This window comes from Pezoporus flaviventris, unplaced genomic scaffold (genome assembly GCF_033815535.1).
Source record: "Pezoporus flaviventris isolate CSIRO_AGI_PZ_B2104156 unplaced genomic scaffold, CSIRO_AGI_Pfla_v1 ptg000040l, whole genome shotgun sequence".
Lineage (NCBI taxonomy): Eukaryota > Metazoa > Chordata > Aves > Psittaciformes > Psittacidae > Pezoporus > Pezoporus flaviventris.
In genome coordinates this window covers 2,491,222-2,514,581 of record NW_026892588.1, presented here as the reverse complement: position 1 = coordinate 2,514,581, position 23,360 = coordinate 2,491,222, and the positions used below count along the sequence as shown (strand labels likewise).

Here is a 23,360-nt window from a genome sequence, read left to right as displayed (position 1 = left end):
ACTATTCTATGAATATTGGAGTAACTATCTTTAAGGAATTTAGGGCTACCCTAAAAGTCTGTTGTCTAGAAGTTCATGCTTATGGATCTATCAATAATTTATGTAGTTTTATTTAAGGGATTTAAATATAGCAGCCTCAAATTTTTGGTTGGTGGATTGGTTTGGGTTTGGTTTTCTTCTTTTTGGTTGTTGGGTTTTTGTTTGTTTTGTGTTTTTTTTTGTTTTTAAGAGAGTGCTGTTTTCCCACCCTCTACCTCTAAAGAAATCTCATGACATGGTGTACTAGCAGCTGGTGTTTTTTCAATGAGGCATTGTGCTTTTTCTCTTGTATCTAAAGCTCTTCATAAGTACCATTTGGTCAGAAAAACAGGAGGAACTGCCTGCCTTTGGTACAGAATAGAGTTGTGTCTAGTCTCACCTTAATTCCTATATGTCAGACCTCCTTTTCAGGTGATGCTGTGGCTGTCTTTTTTTCCAAAAGCTTCATTTTAATCACAGTGAGGTTGAGTAATTTTGATGCAGGTATTTGAACTGGACAAATTGATCTCTCTAGATGATCTCCAGGATTACCTTTAACCTGCACTGAGAAGGTAAAAAGCCTTCATTGCTAGTTGAGTAGTTTGCTGGAGTGCCTTTACTCGCTGAATCCTCTATAGAACTTCATAGAACTTTACAACCTCTGAGTTGCCCTCTGAGGTATCATAGTACAGGTGACAGATGAGAAGTGGCTGCTTGAGTGACTTCAGTTAATTAACCAGATAGATGATCATACTTCTGCAATACCTGAAGTAATGATTAAGAGCATTTCCTGGGTGAAAATGGATTAGAATCATAGAATCGTTAGGGTTGGAAAGGACCTTAAGATCATCTAGTTCCAACCCCCATCCCATGGGCAGGGACACCTCGCACTAAATCAACATGTTTATAAATTGTTCCTTACTTTTACAGTAACAGGAGGTTTGTCTTATGCTGTCCACGTAGGAATTTCCGGTGCCACCCTCTGTATTCACCCTCCTGTGTCCTTTGACATTTTCAGTCACTCTCAGATAAAATGACTCATGGTTAATACTGCATTGTTAAGTACAGGCTGTGATACTGGAGGTAGTAGCATGGATACCACTGACCAGTCAGGCTCATGAGGAGCATGTGTGGCCGGAGGGGACTCTAAACAGGGACAGAACCTCATTAAAATGTCTAGCTAAGTAAGGCAAGTGAAAGTGTGAGCTTTATCTACCTGAGAGATTAAAACCAAGATGAACTGTCTGATCTAGTTAATCATTGGTCACCAGAGTAGGTACTGTTCTAAAATAGTAGTGGAGTTTCATCTAAGAGTAAATACTGCCTTATTGCGTGTTCTAGTTATGTAATTTTTTAAACAGAAGAGGCTTAGTCCAGAAAAAACCTACTCAAGTGTGATTTACTGCCTGCATGCTGCTGTTCAATGCAACAGTACAGCAGGATGTCTCTTCAGTCTGGATTAGAGTACTTGAAGTGAATACATGCAGAAGTGAAATGTCAGTATATTTTACTCTATACAAAAGAGGTTTTGCTTATTAGCTAAATAAAGTACTAATGAAAATCTTGTAAAGGAGAAAAAACCCACACTATTTATATATATTTGTATACCATTGCTGATAACTTACATGAATATTCTCACACGACACTTCCTCTTTCAAATGACAACAGATATCTTGCATATTATTTTGGCCAAACGAGGAGATGAGTAGTATTTTCTTCTGAAATACTCAAAATAAATGTAAAATGTCAGGAAAAACAGCAATTAGGAGGGTAAGAAAAAGAGTTTCAAAATTTTTCTTGGGGGAGGGACGTTGAATCATAGTGTGTTTTAAATGAATATTAAGTTCATGTTTTCTGTTACAGGCTTCCTAATAAATGAATGCATTATATGAGTCTGTTTAAAAGGGAGATGCTGCAGTTAATATTAGCATAACTTAGTTGCAAATTTCTTCATTGGCTTTGTTATTCCAGTCAAGTTTATTAGTCAACAGTTGTAATATTGAATATTTTAAGGGAGCAAAGAGGAAGGGAAAAACATGGTTCTGCTGTTTTAAGCACAACCCCTTTTTTCCTGATGCTGAATTACATTGCTCAGAGAATCTCAATTCATGATTTTGCAGTATTGTCTCTGGTTGCTGACATAGATGAGGAAATGCCTTGGATTAAATATCTTTATTCATAAAGTTTAATTGCTTTCGAGTACTTCTTTGGCTCTTCAGTATTAGTCTGTTCCTAATTCATTTCAAGCTAGTTTTGACCCTGGTGCATTAGAATTGGCTTTCAAAGCAGGGATTTTTGTTTGTTTAGTTTTAAGCTTGTTTCTCTAAACAACGCAGAGGGGTTTTTATTATGTATCCCCCTCCCCCCAAATGGTGGTAATCAGTAGATAAAGTTCTCAGCCTTTTTTGCAGGATTTCTGTTGTTGATAAATAGGCAGGTTTGCTTATGCAGTTTCCCTGACCAGTCTACCTACCTGTGAGGCTCTTGTACAAAAATATACGTGAAGAATTGGAGAAAATGACAGAAATTATCCTAAAAGAAAAAAACAAGGTGATGCATTTGAAAACCAAACAAAAACCCCAAACCAACCAACCTCCAAAGCAAGCAAGCAATCCTCTCATGTCTGAATGGAATCTTTTTGTTCATCAGGGTAAACTGGAAAACCGGGGGAATGGCTTCACTGACAATAATAGCTATTGGCCAAATCCAGGCAGTAAAATTGTCAAGTGTTAAGTAGGAGATTAGAAAACAAGTGAATATTTAAACTTTTAAGGAATTTTTCATGTTTATTCCGCTTCCTCTTTTTGAGTGGGCTTTTGCTAGAAAGAGTAAATACCTTTTGTACAACAAAATACTGCTAGGTTTGCAGTTGTGTTACTCTTCACTGTGCAAATGCTGAATATACTAACCATGAATATCGCCACCTTTGACTTCATCAGTCAGTGGGAATTACAGTTTGTCAGCAAACAGAAAATAATTTTGTTTTTTCTTCCTTCCCTTCCTCCTCAGATTTGTTGGTCACTTCCAAACACCACTTGTAGAGAGAGAAAATTCTGAATATGGCTTGATTTGCTCTTGGTCTTGGCAGTGTTTCTAATGAGTGTCCCATGGACTCTATCAAGTTCAGGGGGTTCTACTCCAGCACTGAGGAGCAGAACCCTGAGCAGCAACCTGGTATCAGTGAAAACGTTCCTTTGTCATTCTCTTTAAGAGAGCAACAGAAAATGAGTGATTATTCTGGACTTGCCAATAACCATAGCCAGATGATTGCTGAAGATTCAGACATTCAGACAAAGCCTGAACACTCTCATGAAGTTCTTCAGGAAGATATTGAAATGAGCAGTGGATCCAGTGGAAATGACTTCAGTGGAAATGACACAAATGAAAACTACTCAAGTGGGCATGATTCTCATGGCCATGAATCTGATGAAAATGGGAAAGATTCAGCAATGCTTATGGAATCTTCAGACTGTCATAAAAGGTAGTAGCTAATATTAAATAAATGTCAGTTTTGTTTTTGTCACTAAAGGCTTTTTCAATTTGAATCTAACTTCTGAATACTAACTACAGTATTAAGTGTATCCTGTTCAGATTGAAGCTGAGAGTTTTAGTTAACTTCTGCTTTTGAATGATGTAAATTGTGTAATGTGTTATAATTTATAAAGATAAGGTGTCTAGTGTTCTGGCCCGGATTAATTTTCGTCTTCTCGTCATTGTGTGTTTAATTTGCCTTATTTATAGATTTTTCTATTAAATTTCTAAAATTTTTAATCAGAAAGTGTCAGGCTGTTCTTATGTGTAAGGATGCATCTTTTAATTAGCTTAATGTACAGAGCAAAGCTACAGGAAGAACAACCTTCTTAGGCAAATAGATAACAGCTATAGTTTCCAGTTGTTGCACTAAGCAGATTTTTTGAAAGTATTTTTTAATTCTAAATAGTCATTACTAGGAAAACGTAAAGTTATAATGAACAGAAAGTTTTGTTAGGTTTACCAATATTAATCTTTCTTTCCTTATTCTAGTTCAAGCTCAAATGCATTTAGTCTGATGATTGCAAACTCTGAACACAATCAGTCTAGCAGTGGATGCAGGTAAATTAATGTGCATATATTTTAGTAATTTACATGTATATAACGGCATTGTGTTTTGGATTTTTGTTTTGGCTGAAACTGGAGGAGTACACAAGAAATCCTGTCCTATCCTTGATTCTTTTCCTGTCCATAATCAGTAGCAGGTCCTAATAACCCCTTGGTTGAATTAGTTTTTTGTTGCTGTTCCATGCAAGTTGTGCACCTTTCAAGTCATCTTACTTTGGTAGCTTACATCTTACATTTGATTTGGTAGCTTAACTCTGCAATTTCAGTTTTATGGTTCGCTTGCTTCAGCTGTAGTGGGGTTTTTTGAGGCTTTTCTTTAAATTTTCTGCTGAATTTAGTCTAAAGCCCTTGCCTGAGGACAATCTAGAAGTGTTTTCAACATCAGAATTCATCCTGAGAGTTGGGTGCGTTCTGATGTCCGCAGCCATATCACCTGCCTCTCCTGTGTTCCATTCGCCAGGATTGAAGCTTCAAGTCTGTAAAGACAAACCAACATCAGCTACAGGAATCCTTTGTATGAATTGTACTTCTGACCCTGATATCCTTGAGAAACTTGATAGCATTGAAGGCTCAAATCTGAACACTTCAGAGTGCCCTACTGTACTTGTTGGTTTTTTTAAGTCGGCTCCTATCAGGAGAACAAAACCTAATCCTGAGTAGATCAAGGATATGTAGCTATATATAGCATACTGATGTTAAGACCCCTATCTACATGTGCCTACCTGAAAGTGTTTCTATCTAATGCCGTTAATGGAAAAGTGGTAAATTGCAATTACCCCTTTGCACCACTTGGATCTTGATGAACTTAGTTTCTGTGTCTGCCCTGCAGGCACCTGGGGATCTTGTTCCAGGGTATGTTTTCTATTGGAAATTGTATTCTAGAGTTCATGCTGCTTAGTACGAGAAAGAGTGTGAACCAAAACCATTTCTTAATCTTCCTTTGCCATTGGTTCCATTTTCTTCATGGCAAGATTTGGGGGGGGGGGTGGTGGTGAAGGTTACTTATTACAGGTTTTCTGATGTCTCTTTGTTTTAAATTTGATTAATAGCTTTCTGCTCAGAAATAAATACAAAACTAGATGGTGCAGTGTTTTCCCCCGCTGTTGGGCACAGTGCTACAGGGTTACAGGGCAGATCATCTTTTGGGAATGGGAGACTGGGGATATCTAGAGAATGATCTTTAAAGAGAAGATTAAAATAGGCTGATAAGCTATAGGTTTAGTCTTTGATTCCAAAACTACAGGGCTTTGGATTAGATACTGGCACCAACCAACTGCTTAAACTAGTATCTGTAGGTACTTCTCCAGTTTGCTGTCAACATAAAGATAGGAGCTTCCCATTTTGTTTTGCAGAACTTATTCTATCCTTTGCAAGTCTTGCCTTCCGTTTCGTTGGCTACTGTGCCTGACAGCATTGATCTTTGATAAAACATTTTTGTGTTGTATAACTTACTGTCCAAGGAGGCCTGCCCTCTCTATTTGCTGCTGCTGTAGGTGAATTTACAAAGGTTTCTTTTCCTGTAAAATTAAGTCTGACCACTCTCATAAAGCATACTCAGTGAGCACAAAACCAGCAGCATGCTGAGTTGTTTCATAATCTTTTCCCTCTCTTTTTTTCTCTACTGCCAGCATAGAGGGTTCTTCTGTTAACAAGGACCTGTTTGATTGCATCAGTCCAAACTGTCAAGCCACACTGTAGATGTGATTTTAATATACAGCACAAACACAATGTTTCCCAAGAGAATACTGTACTCTTTTGTCTTATTCTTTACTATTATTTGTCAGTACAAAATGACCACTGCTTAAATAAATGGAAGGCTTCTCATAGTACGTTGCAATGTAAGCAAGAACAATGTGTGTTCTCTAGTACTAGCCAGCTCTCCAAGCTTTTTTAGACAGATGATTGATGTACCTGAAGAACTTTAGCAAACTTCCAGGACAATGTTCAGAAATCCTTGTGAAAATTATCTGGGAGCTGAAACCACTTTGTTGAGCACTTGCAGTGCAGTTGCCAAGTCGATTGTTTCTACAGGGTTTCTTAGAGTAACTTCTTAAGTGCTATCAGCCGTGACAATCAGGTGATAAGAAAGGCCTTCCTTTTGATGGCAAAAAAATTTGTTTTCACAAAGGTTTAAGAAAAGCTGTAGAATGCTGCTGATAATTGTGACTGATTAGCTTTTAAAATGTATTAAAAAGAGAAAGTCAAAGTTGTTTGTTTTTTTTTTTCCCCTTTTAACTGCTTTGTATCCACCTGCTGTCTTTTGTCATCCTCCCTTTCCTTTCTTTTCCCTTTCCCTAGCTCCTTTTCTCTTCCTTTTTGATTTTGCCAGCATCTCTTAATGGTGAGAGAGATCAAGATATGAAGGAGGGTGATAATTTTCTGACATTGGAACTGATAATCTCTGTATTTTAGCCTTCTGCATTGAGATAGCACTTCCAAATATGCACCTAAGAAATGTGAATGCAGTTGCTGTCTCCAGCCTCCTGATTTTTTGCCCTGTTGTGTATTTAGTCAAGTTTCTTTATGTATTTTTAATGTGTTGCCATTCCTAATTGGGATACATTGTTCCAAGGATTTCTCCATTTGTTCTGTTAACTTGATGTTCTCCCATTGTCATTCCCTTTTCAGGGACCTTTCATATTAGAACCTGCTTGAGGAGGTGAAGACTTGAACAAACCTCCTGCTTCTCTCCTTTAAAGTCCATAAACATTTCTATGAGTTTGAGTTTGAAATGAATTAATATCACTAAAAAAGAAAATTAAGAAAAGTTAAATTATCTGTGTTTGGATATATGTCATATAAAGATTACATTTTACAATAACACTTCAGATGGTGGTAAATCATTTAATTTTAAATGATTCTAGCTAATTTAGGAGTTATGTTAAGTCTGAATGTTGAAACTAATTACTGGAAAATTTTATGTGACTATCTGTACAATTTTAGTTGTGTGACAAGTGTCAACATATTTGGGCATCTGTGAGGATGGTGTGTCTCTTCAAGCATTCAAATGACATTTTGTTGTTTTCTTCAATTTTACAGTAGTGAGCAGTCCACTAAAGCCAAAACACAAAAGGAATTGCTGAAAACATTACAAGAGCTGAAAGCTCACCTTCCTTCTGAAAAGAGAATTAAAGGCAAATCTAGTGTCCTAACGACGCTGAAATATGCCCTTAAAAGCATTAAACAAGTTAAAGGTAAACAAGTATGATACTACCTGGATAAAATTGAACATTTAAAATAGGTATTTAAATGTGGTTATCTGTAAAGCTAAGTTTATTCTGTTTGAAAACCTCTGTAAATAAATGTTTTCCTGGTGTTCCCATTTGTTGGCTCTGTTTAACCTGTGTTCCTTTGGGAGTTAAAACTTGGTATTTTGCTCTGTTTATAAAATTAATTTGAAAATGAGTTAGAAGTTCGTACTATTTGAACTATTACAGACCAATATACATGATCATGCACATATAGGTAAATTGAGATGGGTAAATTTATTTGGGTTCCTGATGAGGAAGCTCTACTATGATAAAACCTACTTGGAGTAGTACCTAGATTTCCCAACTATTTGTTTGGGCTTATGCTAAAAAAAATTCTGGGGCTGTAACACTTCTAGACTGGATGTTTATTGATGAGATTCTAAGTTCTGAATGCAAGTTGTTCCATGTTCTCATGTAGCCAATGAGGAGTATTACCAATTGTTGATGATTAATGAATCCCAGCCTGCTGGACTCAATGTGTCATCTTACACAGTGGAAGAAGTTGAGACTATAACCTCAGAATATATAATGAAAAATGCGGTGAGTATGGTGACCCAAGTCTATAATGTACACTGAATATGTTTTCTAGAACTGGTATTCTCAAGCATGTCATCTTTTTATAAGGTAAGAATTGGTAGTTAGGCCAGTAAGCTGAAGAAGGTAGCTTTTGCCTTCCAAAAACTGAGCCTTTGCAGGCTTTCCCAATAGCACCTTGATCTAAGCTTTTTCTCCTATGTTTGTGTCATATATATGTTTGTGCTATGATGATCAATATAGCTTTTAGCAGGAAAATGATAGTCTGATTTTTTTATTTTTTTTTTGGTAGTTATTATTTATTTTCCACCTTCCCATTGTTTCAGGGAAGCCTCTGCCTTTGTGTATAAAATTTTAAAGTAGGTAAAATAATGGCATGTTGGGGAATGTTCCCTAGCTTGAAATAGGTGGGTTTTGTTGTAACTATGAATAGTAAAGGTTGCCCACAGGGTAAAATAAATAGGAAGTGTATAAAGTGCAACTGCAAAGTTGAGCTAAATTATCATTGCTCAATTGATCTAAAGCATCTGAGTTGTGAAACCAGTATCCTGATGACAGCTCTTGAGTTTGTGTATAATGTTAGTGGATAGAGCACTAATAGTTATGACGCAGGAAGCTCTTATTGCGTCAAGAAGAGAAACAATGTGAAATGATACAAATGGATTATGTGTGTGGTTGTGTGGGACTTTTTCTGTCTTATTTTTTTCCTCCACCTGACTACTCATTATTTTATCGAGTGGCTTAGAGCACTTTGTTTCGTTTTGCAGTGGTGGACAATCGGAAACAGCCTTTCACAAACCAGTTGAATTTTATAAATGTAAAAATATGCCTGTGACAGGCACAAAGGGAATGTGCAGTTTTATAGCTGGAGAGTCTTTAATTCTTAGTATGTAAATCGATTCTACATCATTAAACTTTAGGCAGCAATATTTAAGGTTTGTAACCTGTTACGATGCTAGTGAAATAATGTGTGGTTCAAAAAGCATATGCTCTGTGTCTACGTCGTAAGCAGATGAATTTTATTGCTCCCTAAACAGATGTGGTATAACAGTATTTCCTTAATTTTAAACTTATTAATGCTTTTCTATCTTAAATGTTTTTCTAAGAAATACATACTGGATTGATGAGTTTTTTAAACTGTCTAATCCGATATATTTTTTGGTTTTAGGATATGTTTGCCGTAGCTGTTTCTTTGATTACTGGGAAAATTTTGTACATCTCAGATCAAGCTTCTTCTATTCTCCGCTGTAAGAGGGGTTATTTTAAAAATGCCAAATTTGTGGAGTTCTTGGCACCTCAGGACGTCAGCGTGTTCTATACTTCTACTACCCCATACAGATTGCCATCATGGAATATTTGTAACAGAGCTGGTGAGTGGTCTCAACAGCAGATATTTCTCTGACCACCTTTGTCATACAAATGCCAATACTTGAACAGATTTTTAATCCTTCCATCCTTCTTCATCACTTTATGAGGGTATAACACAGGTATTAATGAGAACATTTTTGAGCAATACTAGATGTGTAATATACTTCAAATAAGCAAGTCTGGTCCATTGGCTAAAAGTCCTCTGAATGTCACTGTTTATTGGTTCTCGTGATGCGTTTGTCCAAGTGATGAATGAAAACCAAGTAGACATTCATGCTGGATAGTGGGTTTGCTTTCCACTTAGCAATCAAATGACCACAGTTTTTCTTTAAAATACCTTTTCTTCAAATACAGTGGGTATAATACTCTGCCTCCTTCTTTTTCACATGGTTATAATCTGAATATTGGACATCTTGATTACAGTGTACCAAGATGTCCTTTAGCTACCATCACCGTGCATTCACTGAGTGTAGTAATTTCTTTATTATTTTAGCCTTAGAAAAATGTTAATGGTGAAGGATCAGATGTATTAGAGCATTTGATGTTTGACTGTGGGAGGATTGGTTTACTAGTATATAGAATACAGCTCTTGAGTTGAGAAATAGCTGCCAGCTGTTTTAACCAAACACTTGAAATTCATGGTCTGCTCTAAATGTTTGAAATTCCAATCCATTGTATGCTAAGTCCATTAAGTGAAGTAAGAGTGTGAACCATATTTGAGCAGAAAAAGCAGTTAGCAATAAATATAAACTAAATAATAATAAACTAAATAATACATGCATAAAGCAGGTTGAAAGGGACCTTGTGAGATCTCTAGTCCAACTTCTGGCTCATGGTCAATGGCCATGTAATCCTAATTACAGACATTATTCAGTTATGCAAATGATGTTTTGAAACATTTTCTGTAGTTCTATTATTTTTGTGTATAGCTTCAAATTTCAAAACTCTGCAATAAGTGGAATTGTACACACTATCCCCTGTGTCAGCTGCCATAGAATGTAATAGTGAATGTGAAAGTATTCCACACTGAGGCCTTTAAAGACTGGAGCTTGCTTTGCAAAATCATCTGTGTCTAGTCTGGAAAAGGGGGGTTATAGGTTTAAAAGGTGAGAGGAAGTCTTTGTGAAAAATACTTTTATTTGGGGGGTAGGGAGTGGTAAGAAGATTTGGTGATCTGCCTGTCCTAGTGCCTTTCTAGGTAAAAGGTCAAATTTGAAGGTCCCAGATAATCAGACTTTTTTGGTCAATGTTATAAACTACAATGAAAAAGCTGATTAGAGTGAACAGCTCAGACTGGAAAACTGTTTAGATATTAAGCCTTTTGCCAAAAATATAAGCAGGCAGCTGTGATTCACACACCAGCCTCAGAATCTGAATGGTGTTTTGATTTAGTTGCTTGCAAAAAACGTTGTTTAGTAGATACATACGGAGACTTCAGGGAACCATAAACTTTTTGAAGAATTCAGTCTGTATCCATTCTTGTTTCAAATACCATAACTTCATAATAATTTCTAAATTGCTATGAAATATGTTTAATATTTCTAGAGTCTTCCACCCAGGATTGCATGGAAGAGAAATCTTTTTTCTGTCGCATCAGGTAAGACAACAATGCTCTCAAGCTTAGTGTTACATTATGAAACCGTGCATTACAAGAGTAATGCTTTTGTAAGAACTGTATTTTATGTAAGTTTTTTCCTATTACATAATGTGAACGTAAGGCAGAACATACGCATGTGCTCTAGTTGATTAACTCCTTGAAGCAGCAGGGAAAACAACATGATTTCAGGCAGTTGCATTTTAGAAGTTAATCAGTATAAACATTGACCTTTGCACTGTAAAGAAACCTGATAGGTTATCCCCTACCACTGTGGGAAGTCTTCAGTTGATGTTAATACAACTGTTCTGCTACAGAGGCTCTTTCGTTCTAGAAGACTGATGTCTAATCTTACATTTATCTCAAGTGTCCCGTAGAGAAAGATAGGTGAGAGTAACTTGTCTCTTTTGCAGTTACTACATCATACAGTTCCTTTGGGTTTGCTTTTCTTCTTTCCTCTCCTGCCCTCACTACCCTTTAGTTGCTTTTATTTAGCAAATGCTGGCAACTTAGTGTTTTGTTTTGGTTTTCTGTGTGCAATTTGATTTCTTGATGTTTATTGCCTCTCTGGTAGCATTTCCAAAAACAAATTGTGGATCTGTTTCTAAAAAAAAAAAAGAATTGTGGATCCTATCACTTAATCACTTCTGTAAAGTAAATAAATACTTAACATTGAGGTGTGAGTCAACTTTGAACAAATTGAGACAATGCACTGCTCCAGAGCATTGGATTGTATGTACTATAAAAGTGCTGCTGGTGTTTTTTGCAGACTTTATTCTTTGTCTAGCTGACACTGGTTCCAGAAGCTTTCGTTTTATGAAGTTCTGCTGTTATAAACTTCTTGCAACTGATTTTTGTCACTGTAAGGAAATGGTTGTCATTTTCATTATTATGCCTTGGATTCTTAAGTAAAAAACTGTTGTTTATATGTAAGAATTTCTGAGTCTTCATTTTTTAAAAATTGGGATAAATGTTGAGTAAAAGGTCTTTACTTGATGAGATATGGCAGTATTCATAAAATACAACTATACATTCATCCTTCTGAAGGGTATAATGTCACCAGTTAGGAGTATTGGATCACAGGAAGTGGGGTTTTATTTTTCCATCAAATATCCATATAAAACAGTTGTTCATCTTGTTCTTTCAGGTAGTAGAGAGGACAGTGTATGCTTTATGGCAGTTGGTATGCAAAGGATGCTATCAGACTTAAGTTCTCTTCTACCAAAAAGCTAAGTTGGGAAGTTAAGAGCTTGGGTGCTATTTTAGGAGCTATCATGCAGTCCTTGTGTCATGAGGAAATTACAATAGATAAATAAAAACTTTGTTTCGCATAACATGAATCTGTTGGAATAATTAACTCTGTTTAATTCTTAGTGCAGGAAAGGAGCGTGAAAATGAGATATGCTATCACCCATTTCGGATGACTCCTTACCTTATCAAAGTGCAAGATCCAGAAATAGCAGAGGAGCAGCTTTGCTGTGTGTTGCTTGCGGAAAAAGTACATTCTGGTTATGAAGGTAATCCTTTGAATGCACAAAGACTAGTTTAGTTTCCTGGTAGTAAGAATTGTTCTGTGTTCTGCTACAAGGATTTCCACAACTGAATTTCAGCACAAGAAAGCCAAGTGTATGAGTTTTTCTCAGTGATCTCGAGTGTTATTGAAGTGAAAGATAATTGGTTCTGTTGTCTGCCCTAGCTGAGAGGGGGTGAGCTAACGAGCTGCTTTCCTATATGCTTTTAGACTGACTTGTATGCTTTATTCAGTATTTAATAGAAATATGTAGCTTGAAGTATTTTATGTGTGGAAAAAAAAGAACCGTACTTGTTAATCTGCTTTTATTTTTCTCTCAGCACCCAGAATTCCTCCTGACAAAAGAATTTTTACAACTACACACACCCCAACTTGTTTGTTCCAGGATGTAGACGAAAGGTAACTTAGAAAAAATATTCTTTTTCCATTTACCACTAAGTTATCCAGTAAGTTATCTTTACAGGGTTTTTTAGGATTTAATGAAGATGTCTGTGTGGGGTTGGAAAGTTGTGACTACTGAAGAGTGTTTAACCCAAGAAAAGAAGGTCCTCTGTTTTTTTGCTGAGCATGAAAACACATTACTCTGTGGTATTTATGTGGAAAACTGTCCGCCTGCTAACAGCTGGTTGCATTGTTCTTCCATCTGGGACATAAATTTAATGAATGACACCTATGGTCAGGGAAGTTCCCATGCTAGCAATCATTGCCTGTATGATTCTTAGTTTGTTTTCTTTTAAAGTTTGATCCAGTTAATACTAATAATAAACAATATGCTGCTGTCACTTTCTGCTGCCCCAGATACAACCAGCAGCGTCTTTCAAATGAAATATCAGGTCTTAAATGAAAATAATAAAAAAAAGAGAGATTCTGTATTCTCTGCCGTGTTCGCAGTTCTTGCTGTTGTCTGTATGCAAAACCTGCTCAGGTTCTGCTGGCTGAAGGCTTCACATTGCTTTGATTATCAGGGTAGCTGCTTAGGGTAAGTGTTCATGTTTCAGAGTAGCACCAAATATGCTACCTGTGATCATAAGGCATACAGAGAGGCTCAGGAAACTAAGTTGTAAAGCAGGCTTTCCTTTAGTCTTATAGATTGCTTTTGACTGGGGGCTTTCAGAGGATATTTAGGTGACAGAAATGAGGTTTATGGAAAGGACAGAAGGTACTCCTTCAGAGTTTGTAATGTACTTGTCTGAGGAGGAGACAATAATCTCAACAAGCTTTTAAGGACAGGGGTGTACTTGGAATATTGTAGTGTTTGAAGACTTGACAAGAATTCCCTTGTTCCTGAGTTGAAAACCCAAGCTACCTCTTCCCTTTCTCTCTTCCTTTTCCCTTTATTTCTCTTCCCTTGTTTTATTTGAGATTTTCTTTATGATCATTCCTGTTGTACTGTGAGAAGTAACTTTTATTTTTTAAATGCTTAGTGAAAACTAAGTTGGCTGCAATAGACTTCTGAGATTTCCCTCACTCTGCTTGTTTATAAGCATTCTAACATTTTATTTGTAGGCCTAGATGAAAGGATGCCTGCAGGCGGAGTAGCAGTAGAATGGACAGTATGGATTTCTGTGGTATCTTTTGAGGGGGAATCTTCTTGTTCTGAATATATGTGCTGTTCTTGCCAAAACCTTTAACTGCAGCAAAAGAGAGAAGGGTTGGGAGAAAGGAGGTTATTGGGAAGTTTGGCTAAGCTGCAATAGATAAGGTAAAAAAGATTACTCTGGCTTCTGAGACAGTTTATCTGCAGGGAGGTCAGGTACATCAGTATTACTGCAGCAGGTGTGCGTTTTATTGAACAAGAATCGGAAAAGGTAGCTATTTTTGTCTTCATTAGTAATCTCCAATGGCTGATCAGTGAGGATAAGTTTGGACTTTAAGGTACAGCTATTTTTGGCTAATGTGCACAGGCATTATGGCTTAGTGTGAGCAGCTCTTGGAGTACAGAACCCAGTGCAATGCTGACAGGCTGCTTCTCCATGGTATGATTTATACAGTCTCTCTAAACAGCTTAAATTGACAAAAGAACTACTTATTCCTGTATAGTTTTGTCCTCTTCACATTCTTTTCTCTCTCCCTCATTGCCACACATGCTCCAAGCCAGCTGTGACTTTGCAGGATGGATGTATATTTTCAAATAGGCTAATGGCACAATGTAAAGCTTCCCTTCCTCCATGCACCCCCAGTTCATTTATTTCCAGTACTCACTTAACAGAAGTGGCAGGATGATTCAATGGAGAGCTTTGCCCTTATTCTTGGGCTTTAGTGGAGCAAATATGGTAAATCCCTTCTCAATGGCTACTATGGAAGCTTCTTTACTGGTAGTCTGGTGTTAGCATCTTTTCTCAAACACCATTTTTTGAACACTCACTGTGAGGGTCAGTTAAATAATGGTCTCATATTAGGACTTTGCTTCATTTACTGCTCTGTAGTTGATGTTGCTTTTAATTATTTAACTCCTGAGAGCATTGGCAGCCAGATAAATGTTTACCAAGATATGCATATGCAGTTTATTCATGAGCTCTCCAGGGCTGTGTGGAATAGACAAAACAATAGATTCTTAGAGAAAGCAGAGTTTAATATTTAAAAATATGACTGAACACCTGCTGTTGAGTGAGATTTGTTCATAATACAGAACTGAAACTGTTGCCTGAGTTGCATAAAATCAAGTTAATTTTGTAATCAATATGTGCTCATGGGTTGGAAAAATGTCTATTTGTCCTAACTCAGCAAGTAGATTTCTGCACAGAATGTTAAGCAAAAATAAATCCTTTCTTGAAACTAAACGGATCATTCCTATATATATTTGTCCTTTAAATGTGTTTGACACTTGACATGTATAAGAAGTTCTGTATAGTTCACAATGGAGTGATCTTGGTAAATGACTTTAGAGCAGCTTCCTGTTTAACTTATAATAAAAATATAGAGAGACTTCTTATTCATGTTGTTTTGACACTTTACATTTTATAGCATGTTTAAATGATACTTAAACTAAAATTGCTGCCTGCCCTCATCAGCAATTCTTATGTCATATGTGCATTTGCAGTCATAAAATGAGTTCATTAGCCTAAACTCTGAATTATTTTTAATTACTCATTATGAGGAAACAATGATGCTGAAATACTGCCTCTAGTAGATAAAAATTTGACTATTCTCCATCACCACATTATACAATCACAGAAATACTGGTTGGAAGGGACTGCCTGAGGTCTCTATGCCATTCTTTTGCTTGAAATGAAGCTGCTGCCCAGTTTAAGGTTAGGTCAGCTGTGACCTTGTTTGAGTAATGCTTGGAAATCTCCAAGGGTTGCACCATCTGTATGGGGAAACTGCTCCTAAGTTGCCCTACTCAGTTAAAAAACTTTTCCTGACATCCAGCATAAGCTTTCCAAGCTGCAGTCTGGGGCCATTGCCCATGGTTTTATTGTGTGGCACCATCAGGATAATTTAAAGCCATCTTTGAAATGCTTGTTTCCAGTAGTTGTGGGAAGCTCCTGGATCATCGCTTAGTCGCCTCTTCATTGGAACAGGTGAACCCATCTCAGTCTCTTCTCATGGGTCTTATATTCGAGATCACTGACTCTTCCAGTGATTTCCATATAAATTTAAAAATGTGTAGGGTGTTTTTTTCCCCATAGAAATGACTGAATTTGCCTAATTCTTTATAATCAGGCTAATAAATATTAATTTAAGATTTTACCCTTTTTAGGATAACTGTTCTGTTGCAAACGAATGCAGAGTTTGCCAGGCTGTCATAAAGCAGGTGGCAAAGAATAGGAACAGTGTCAAACAAAACCTTCTGTTTTCTTCTGCTTCTTACAAAGTTTGGTGGTGAAGTCCTAACTGAAGTCATTCAGAGTTGATTGGTATTTTAAACTCCTCTAGTGGCACAACTTTACTTGCATGCTTTGAACTTGGCAGTATATTTAAATGACTGTTTTGGTGAGTTTCATGCCAGTTTCAGCTTTGTAAAGTTGCTATGTGAGGTGATCCACAAGACTTAAAGAGTCATTGTTTAACTAATTGCTTCAATAATAAGGCATTAGTTGCTATATCCTCATTTTCCCCCGAGTATCATTGCCTCGTTGCTGGAAGGGTATGTTTAATGTTTTGGGGAACTGATCTAGTTCAAGTGGGTTATTGGAAGTGCAGCATGGAAGGCCTTTGTCCTCTAATGCTTTTGAGTTGCAGCGCAACACAGCTGCAGTGTACAGCAGACACAGGATCAGAGTTCTTCATTCAAGGTATTAAGATACCTGAGTGTCTTTCTGCTCTTGGGCCTTTGTTAGTGAATGGGACTGGGGGAAAGGTAGACAGTGTTTTGGGTTTACAAGATGACTTGTTGGCATGTAGCAACTTCTCAGACATTACTGAGTAATACTGACTTAATCCATTATCTTCATTCCAAAGCACATTTTTGGCAGTTAGCTTTCAGAGTAAGGTGCGAACAGATCTTCCATGAACTTTCACTCCTTCTCCTTCATATGAATGGTTTAAGTGAACAGTGAAAATTATTTAATCACATAAATTAGCCCTTCACATCATTATAATTGGCCTTTGGTAATATGCAGGAATACTTCTAATTCTCTAATTACTAAGTTTGCTTCCTTGCAGCTCCTTTATGAGCTGGATTCTCAACCTGCCTGTGAGAAAGCTGACTTAGGACTCAAGAAAAAGACCCTGTTGCTAGTTCAGCTATAGCAGTCCTGTGGTCCTTAGCCTTAGGTTGCAGCTCATTGATAGGAGTACTGTTCACCTTCATGAGAGATTTATGAGACTGAACTTCATTATGCTTTTTTTTTATCTGGGGTACTTATCCTCTAGATCTAGACAGCATAGGAAACTCACAGTTGCTGTAGCAGACTCCTTGGTTTGGTCTTACTACACTGTTATGTTCAGTTATGAAAAAAAACAGCCCACAGACAAACGAAGCATCCCTTGTTCTAAGAGTACTACTTCTGTTTTACCAATTTAAACTGAAAATTATTTGTTCCCTTGATAAGAAAAAGAGCAAAAAAAAAAACCCTTAAAATGGATTCATCTGAAGGATTATACATTTATTCCACTTGATTGCTTAAGTTTTTCTTTGTTTTTCTTTCCCCAGAGCAGTACCTCTGTTGGGATACCTACCTCAAGACTTAATAGGAACGCCAGTCTTGGTGCATCTTCACCCAAATGACAGACCCTTAATGCTAGCAATTCACAAAAAAAGTATGTATTCCCTTACTATGGCAGATTTTTTCAGTCTAAAAGCTATAAAGTAATGGCTACAAAGACCTCAGCAATTAGGAGATGAAAACTAATTCTTGCCATCATTATTTTTTGCAAGAAAAGCCTGAATTCTTTACAACTTGATGCTTAATGCAAATAGATGAAAATGAGAAGCCACTTAATTTTGTTTGATATGAAACATGTGTGTCTGCATTGACTGTAAATGAGTATTTCATAAAGAAAATTTTCTTCAGAATGTAATGATAGAAGTTATCATGCTTTAAATTACAGTCTTTCTTATTTCATAGATTAGAAAATAAGAGCTGTTTTGGCAATGTTGATTTAATAAACTTGGTAAATGTAAAGCTGTTTCTTCAGTCATCTTTAGCTTCTTGTGTTCTGAAGGTGATTTTCTTGACATAGTCCCCTAAGTTTGAAGGTCTGCTTATTCTCATAGCCCAGCATTTCTAAATGTATAGGCTGATCTGGTGCTTTTTCCTTCAAATATCAGCTTCCTCCTTGCAATTCATTGTAAATAGCTGAATCTGTGCAAATATTAAATCTGAAATTTCTTTTGGAATCCTTCATTACAGTACTTCAGTATGGAGGACAGCCTTTTGACTACTCACCAATCAGGTTTTGCACTAGAAATGGAGACTACATAACCATGGACACGAGCTGGTCCAGTTTCATCAACCCTTGGAGTCGAAAAGTTTCATTTATTATTGGAAGACACAAAGTTAGGACGTAAGTCAACAAACTGTTACAGCTTCAAGGTTGTTTAATCTTAGTGTTTTCCCTCCTTTTGGGATTACATAGTGATCCATAAGGAAGACATGAGGGATTTTCAGGGAAGGGGGTGAAATCACAAATACAAATTGCTTCCTTTTTAAATTTGGGTTTGAGATATAGTAACTGTTTTAAAAAGAAATTTGAAGCTCTTCAAATTCTGCCAATACTGTCAAAAATTGCTTCAGAAGAGGAAAGTGATGCTCAAAGCGATGAAAGGTATGTATTTTATCATATTCAAAGGTTATAGATACAATGGAATAAGCATCAGATTTTGTTTTATATAGATGGTAAATTGAAGTTGTGGTGTCTCTGTGATTAAAGTACATGTATGTGTAATGAGCTGGGATATATTTGATTTATGCAGGGGTCCCTTAAATGAAGACGTCTTTGCTGCTCCCAACTATACAGAGGATAGAATCCTTCATCCCAGTGTTCAGGAAATCACTGAGCAAATATATCGGCTGTTATTGCAGGTACACCATGTGCTTTAACGTTAGTGTTTTCACCTTCCCTCTGAAGAAAGGGCATTTATCTGTGTGACGTTTGTTTAGCTGTCTGCTACTCTGCTGGAATTTCTAGCCACAATCCTGGAAATTACTTACACTCGTGAATACCACACAAGACATAAAGTATGTTAAAGTTCCAGTTGGTATTTTAAGTTGGTTATGGAGCTGTGGAGTCCTCACAAGAAAACCCAAACCAAAAAAACCCACAAAACAAATAAAACAACCAACCCACACCCCCCCAGAAACCCAACCCAAATATCAAGTAAATGATTTTCTCCTCACATAGAATTACTGGTGACAGTGTCAGGTTTGCATAAAGCTAGTGTACTGAGATGTGTGTGTGTATGTGTCTATATATATTTTTTCTGTTGTTGTTAACAGCCTGTACACAACAGTGGATCCAGTGGCTATGGAAGTCTAGGTAGCAACGGTTCACATGAACACTTAATGAGTGTGGCATCCTCCAGTGACAGTACAGGAAATAATAATGAAGAGACTCATAAGGATAAACCAGTAGGTTTGGTTTTTCTTATGCAAATAGGTGCATTTACTTTACAGTAAAAGTAGTGGGTTTTTTACTTCTAGCGTAACCCCTTTAAATTAGGGGTGGAAGAAAGTAGGAAGAAAAGGTCATTTTTTTTTTGTTTAACTTGGAAAAAAGCTTTCTGCGTAAGCATTTCTGGTACTGATGAAGTCTCAGGGTCCTGAAGTATAGTTATAGCTGTAAAAGTGGGTGTGTATAAGGAACTTAAACCTGTACAGTGTGTTAAGTTATTCTAATGTCTGTTACGTTATATGCTGTGTTTCTGGAAAAACCAGACAGGTATTTGAAAGCAGTTTCTTTTGGGAAGGGAAGTCTATTACTACTGTTTTCCAAATGAAACTAAGAATGCAGTAATAATATCTAATTAATACAATGAACTATCTAATTAATAAATGAAACTAAGAAATGCAGTAATACCCGCATAACCAAGCGATAGCTTGATGTTGACCACTTTTCATGTTGCAAAAATACGCTGTATAGTATGGAAAGAAAGAAAGAAATGGAATGGGATAACATTCTTCTTTTTGAACTTGGCACTTTACCATAGGTTGGGCCATTGTTACTCTTATCTGATAGTGAGGTGCAACTCTTAAAATTCCATTAGTTGGAGCAAAACAGCTGTGTTAAATTTATGCCTATACTTAACAGAACTGTTTCATAGGCAAAGTAAATCAGACAGACAGTAATGTACTTAAAAGGTGCAGTTCCTTTTCAGTTCCTGCATCAACATGGACATCTCTAGTCACTTTGGCTTTCCTATTGTTCTTCCCAAAGTTGTTGTAGCTCACTGAGTTGTACTTAATTCTGAAAGCCAAAGTTTTCCTTTACTTCATTATACTGCTTATAGGCCAGTATTTCTGCTGCTGTGATAAGCCATGGCAGACTACTCTTACCAAGGGGGTCACTTTTCCTGCCCTTCAGTCCCTAAACACTAGTGGCTTAAGCAAAGGAATTCTCTAGATTTCTTTAACAGATACCTTATTACATTTCAGAGCTGTGCAGAATAAGAACGTTTAAGGAGATCTTTGTTTTGAGAAAAACAGAAACCTCTCTTTCCCTCACTATATCCACAGATAGCGAAGACTGTTATGGTATTATTCTGTAAGATCTTGTCAGTGCTTGGTTAAACTTTAAGCGCAGTAAGTTCTCAGTCTTAGCAGCAGTATTTTGTTTGCCAAGTGATACAGTGTTTTTTTCTGCAGTCTTCTCTGCAATGTATCTTTATATTAAAATCCAGAGTAATTGTGCGCAAGCCCCATACATTTCTTTTATCCAAAGTTCTGCTGTTGCACAATGCAGTTGTATGCATTGGGACCTCTCCTGTGATCAGAGTGAGTGTAAGACAGAGATTAACTAGGGTTACATTTTGTCTACTGAGGAATTGCTATGCATGATGTTTTATGTCAGACTTTAGTAATAACTCTTTTTAATGACCTGCTTTCAGGAGGTTTGCCAAGATGCCCGTAAGGTCAAAAATAAAGGGCAGCATATTTTCACTGACAATAAAGCAAAACTGGAATATAAGAGAGAGCCTTTTCCAGGTAAGATATTAGCAAGTTAATTATTAGTCTGTTGCACTGGTGCCTTGTATAATATGACAGTAGGGGGTTTTCTCTAGTTTAGTTCTAATCAACATGTAAATACAGAATCTTTATCAGTTTAAATTATATCATCCTGTGTCTCTTTGCTGTCTTCAGGAAAATGCGTTCAGCTATGTCTGAATAGGGTGTTTATGGTGTATGTCTCATAATGGTATAACCACAGTTAAGGCGTGTCCTAAAGCTCTTGTTATGAAGTACCTTGATTGTAGCTCGTATTAGCTCTATTAGGGCACAAGCCTCTACTTGATTTACAGTGGTTAATTTGTGACCTGGTAAGAAATACACATAACTGAGAACTTTTACTGCTGCTTTTAGGGGAATTTGTAAGGATTTAAATGCCATAATTGTGTAATGGCAATGTATATTTTCACAGAAAAACAAAATGGTCCTGGTGGTCAGGTGAAGGACGTAGTGGGAAAGGATACTACAGTAACAGCTGCTCCTAGAAATGCAACTACTGAAGAGTTGGCTTGGAAAGAACAACCTGTATATTCTTACCAGCAGATTAGCTGTTTGGACAGTGTCATCAGGTAAGCAAACAGCGTGTAAATTACTCTTGACCTCTAGACTTAAGACTTGCATATCTAATATTGTTAAATCGTTGTATTTTAGGTACTTGGAAAGTTGTAATGTGCCTGGTACAGCAAAAAGAAAATGTGAACCTTCATCAAGTGTTGCCTCCCTGAATTCTGGAGTTCATGAACAAAAACCAGCTGCTATTCAGCCCTTGGGAGGTATCTGTATCACAGGTTTTTCCTGATACATTTTTGTTAGCAGCCAGTTGGATGTTACTTCATTGCAGAATAATGACAAGTGTAGCTTAGGCATGACCTTGTAGCCATTTCCTTAATGTTAGATGTTGGTGCCCTGACTAGTATCATGCAAGTTTTCCCTACAGTCAAAATAGCAAATAGCTGATTTAACATCTGGTTTGTAGATGCAAAAGCTTATTTTATACTGTACAAAATACAGCAGGATTTGAGTTTTAGTACTTGAATCTTTATCAAATGTAAAAAGTAGGTTCCACAGTTGGGTTGCTTATAATAACAACTAGCTGAAGAGCCTGGCAGCTAATTTATTGCAACCATGACATCTTTATTTCTTTTAATAGATCCTGCTGTGTTGAAGGCATCTGGTAAATCAAGTGGTCCCCCAGTGGTGGGTGCTCACTTAACGTCTTTGGCTTTACCTGGCAAGCCTGAAAGTGTTGTGTCTCTCACAAGTCAGTGCAGCTACAGTAGCACCATTGTTCATGTTGGAGATAAAAAACCGCAACCTGAATTAGGTATGATTTTTGCTATTTCAGTTTCTTCAAAATGATGATTACTAGCAAGTTTAAAGTTCAGGCATGTGAACAGTTAGTATCTGCTTGTGAGTTGTATTTTCTTACTGCTAAAATGTTCCAATGGAAATGGAATAAATGGGAAGCGAATTTGTATCCTAAACTTGCCGCAAAATTGTATCAGAATGGCAATAGCTTAAAAATGCATATGCAGAGCTTTGATTACTTCACCTTAGTTTATGTTTTTCTCTTATTTCTGTAGAAATGATAGAAGATGGTCCAAGTGGAGCGGAACTCATAGATGGCCAGCTTCTTGCCCCTCCATCCACCTCTGCGCATGTAAATCAAGAAAAGGAGCAATTTAAAAAGCTGGGACTTACAAAGGAAGTCCTTGCAGTGCATACACAAAAAGAAGAGCAGAGCTTCTTGAATAAATTTAAAGAAATCAAGAGATTTAATATATTCCAGTCCCACTGCAACTACTACTTACACGATAAACCAAAAGGACGACCTGGTGAACGGGGTATGGAATTGTCGTTTCCATGATAAAACCTGTATTTATGTAGGAAGCAAATCCTGTTGAGAGGGCATTTCCATTTTTAGGTGCACAGTGGGGGCACTGTGAATAGTGATAGTTGCATGCTTTTTTTAAATTCTTTCTGGTAAGTCTTGCTTGAAGACTGAGAGTGGATTATTGCTTTTAATGTAATACCTGACACTTTGGTAACTAAGGTGTTGATTTTTATCTGTTCGCTATACTGTTGCTATACTGTCGTGCATCTACTTTCAAGGGACAAAAGAAACATGCTTTAGCATGTTTATTTTCTGCATCTATGCTTATATTCCTTTATTTTCTTTTCTGTCTTTTTTTTCAGGCTCATGTTTTTGTTTTCAGCCCCTTTGCTGTATATCCAGTTTCCCACATTCCACTCTTGTGTAGTTGGTGAAACAATCCAGTAATTGTTTGGTTGCCTTTAAGTTAATAATGTGATCAGTGGGATGGAAATGGTACAAGCTAGCTTTAATAGTGAAATTG

The 23,360-nt window shown here is 36.9% G+C and overlaps 1 protein-coding gene across 5 annotated transcripts in view; it reads left to right on the top strand.

The window, feature by feature from the left end:
• PER2 (period circadian regulator 2) overlaps positions 1 to 23,360 on the top strand; it is a 48,755-nt gene that overhangs the window by 14,815 nt on the left and 10,580 nt on the right. For 4 of the 5 annotated variants that reach the window (XM_061465436.1, XM_061465437.1, XM_061465438.1 and 1 more), the window contains 17 exons: positions 3,028 to 3,499; positions 4,042 to 4,110; positions 7,156 to 7,310; positions 7,786 to 7,907; positions 9,070 to 9,271; positions 10,815 to 10,866; positions 12,238 to 12,380; positions 12,715 to 12,793; positions 17,493 to 17,599; positions 18,193 to 18,346; positions 18,756 to 18,864; positions 19,279 to 19,410; positions 20,886 to 20,982; positions 21,416 to 21,572; positions 21,655 to 21,776; positions 22,154 to 22,327; positions 22,587 to 22,847. In XM_061465436.1, the coding sequence (XP_061321420.1) occupies positions 3,126 to 3,499; positions 4,042 to 4,110; positions 7,156 to 7,310; positions 7,786 to 7,907; positions 9,070 to 9,271; positions 10,815 to 10,866; positions 12,238 to 12,380; positions 12,715 to 12,793; positions 17,493 to 17,599; positions 18,193 to 18,346; positions 18,756 to 18,864; positions 19,279 to 19,410; positions 20,886 to 20,982; positions 21,416 to 21,572; positions 21,655 to 21,776; positions 22,154 to 22,327; positions 22,587 to 22,847 (2,509 nt within the window). In that variant the 5' untranslated portion in view covers positions 3,028 to 3,125. Of the gene's footprint in view, positions 1 to 956; positions 1,789 to 3,027; positions 3,500 to 4,041; positions 4,111 to 7,155; positions 7,311 to 7,785; positions 7,908 to 9,069; positions 9,272 to 10,814; positions 10,867 to 12,237; positions 12,381 to 12,714; positions 12,794 to 17,492; positions 17,600 to 18,192; positions 18,347 to 18,755; positions 18,865 to 19,278; positions 19,411 to 20,885; positions 20,983 to 21,415; positions 21,573 to 21,654; positions 21,777 to 22,153; positions 22,328 to 22,586; positions 22,848 to 23,360 lie in introns of those variants that run through there. The other variant, XM_061465439.1, reaches the window with a different exon arrangement.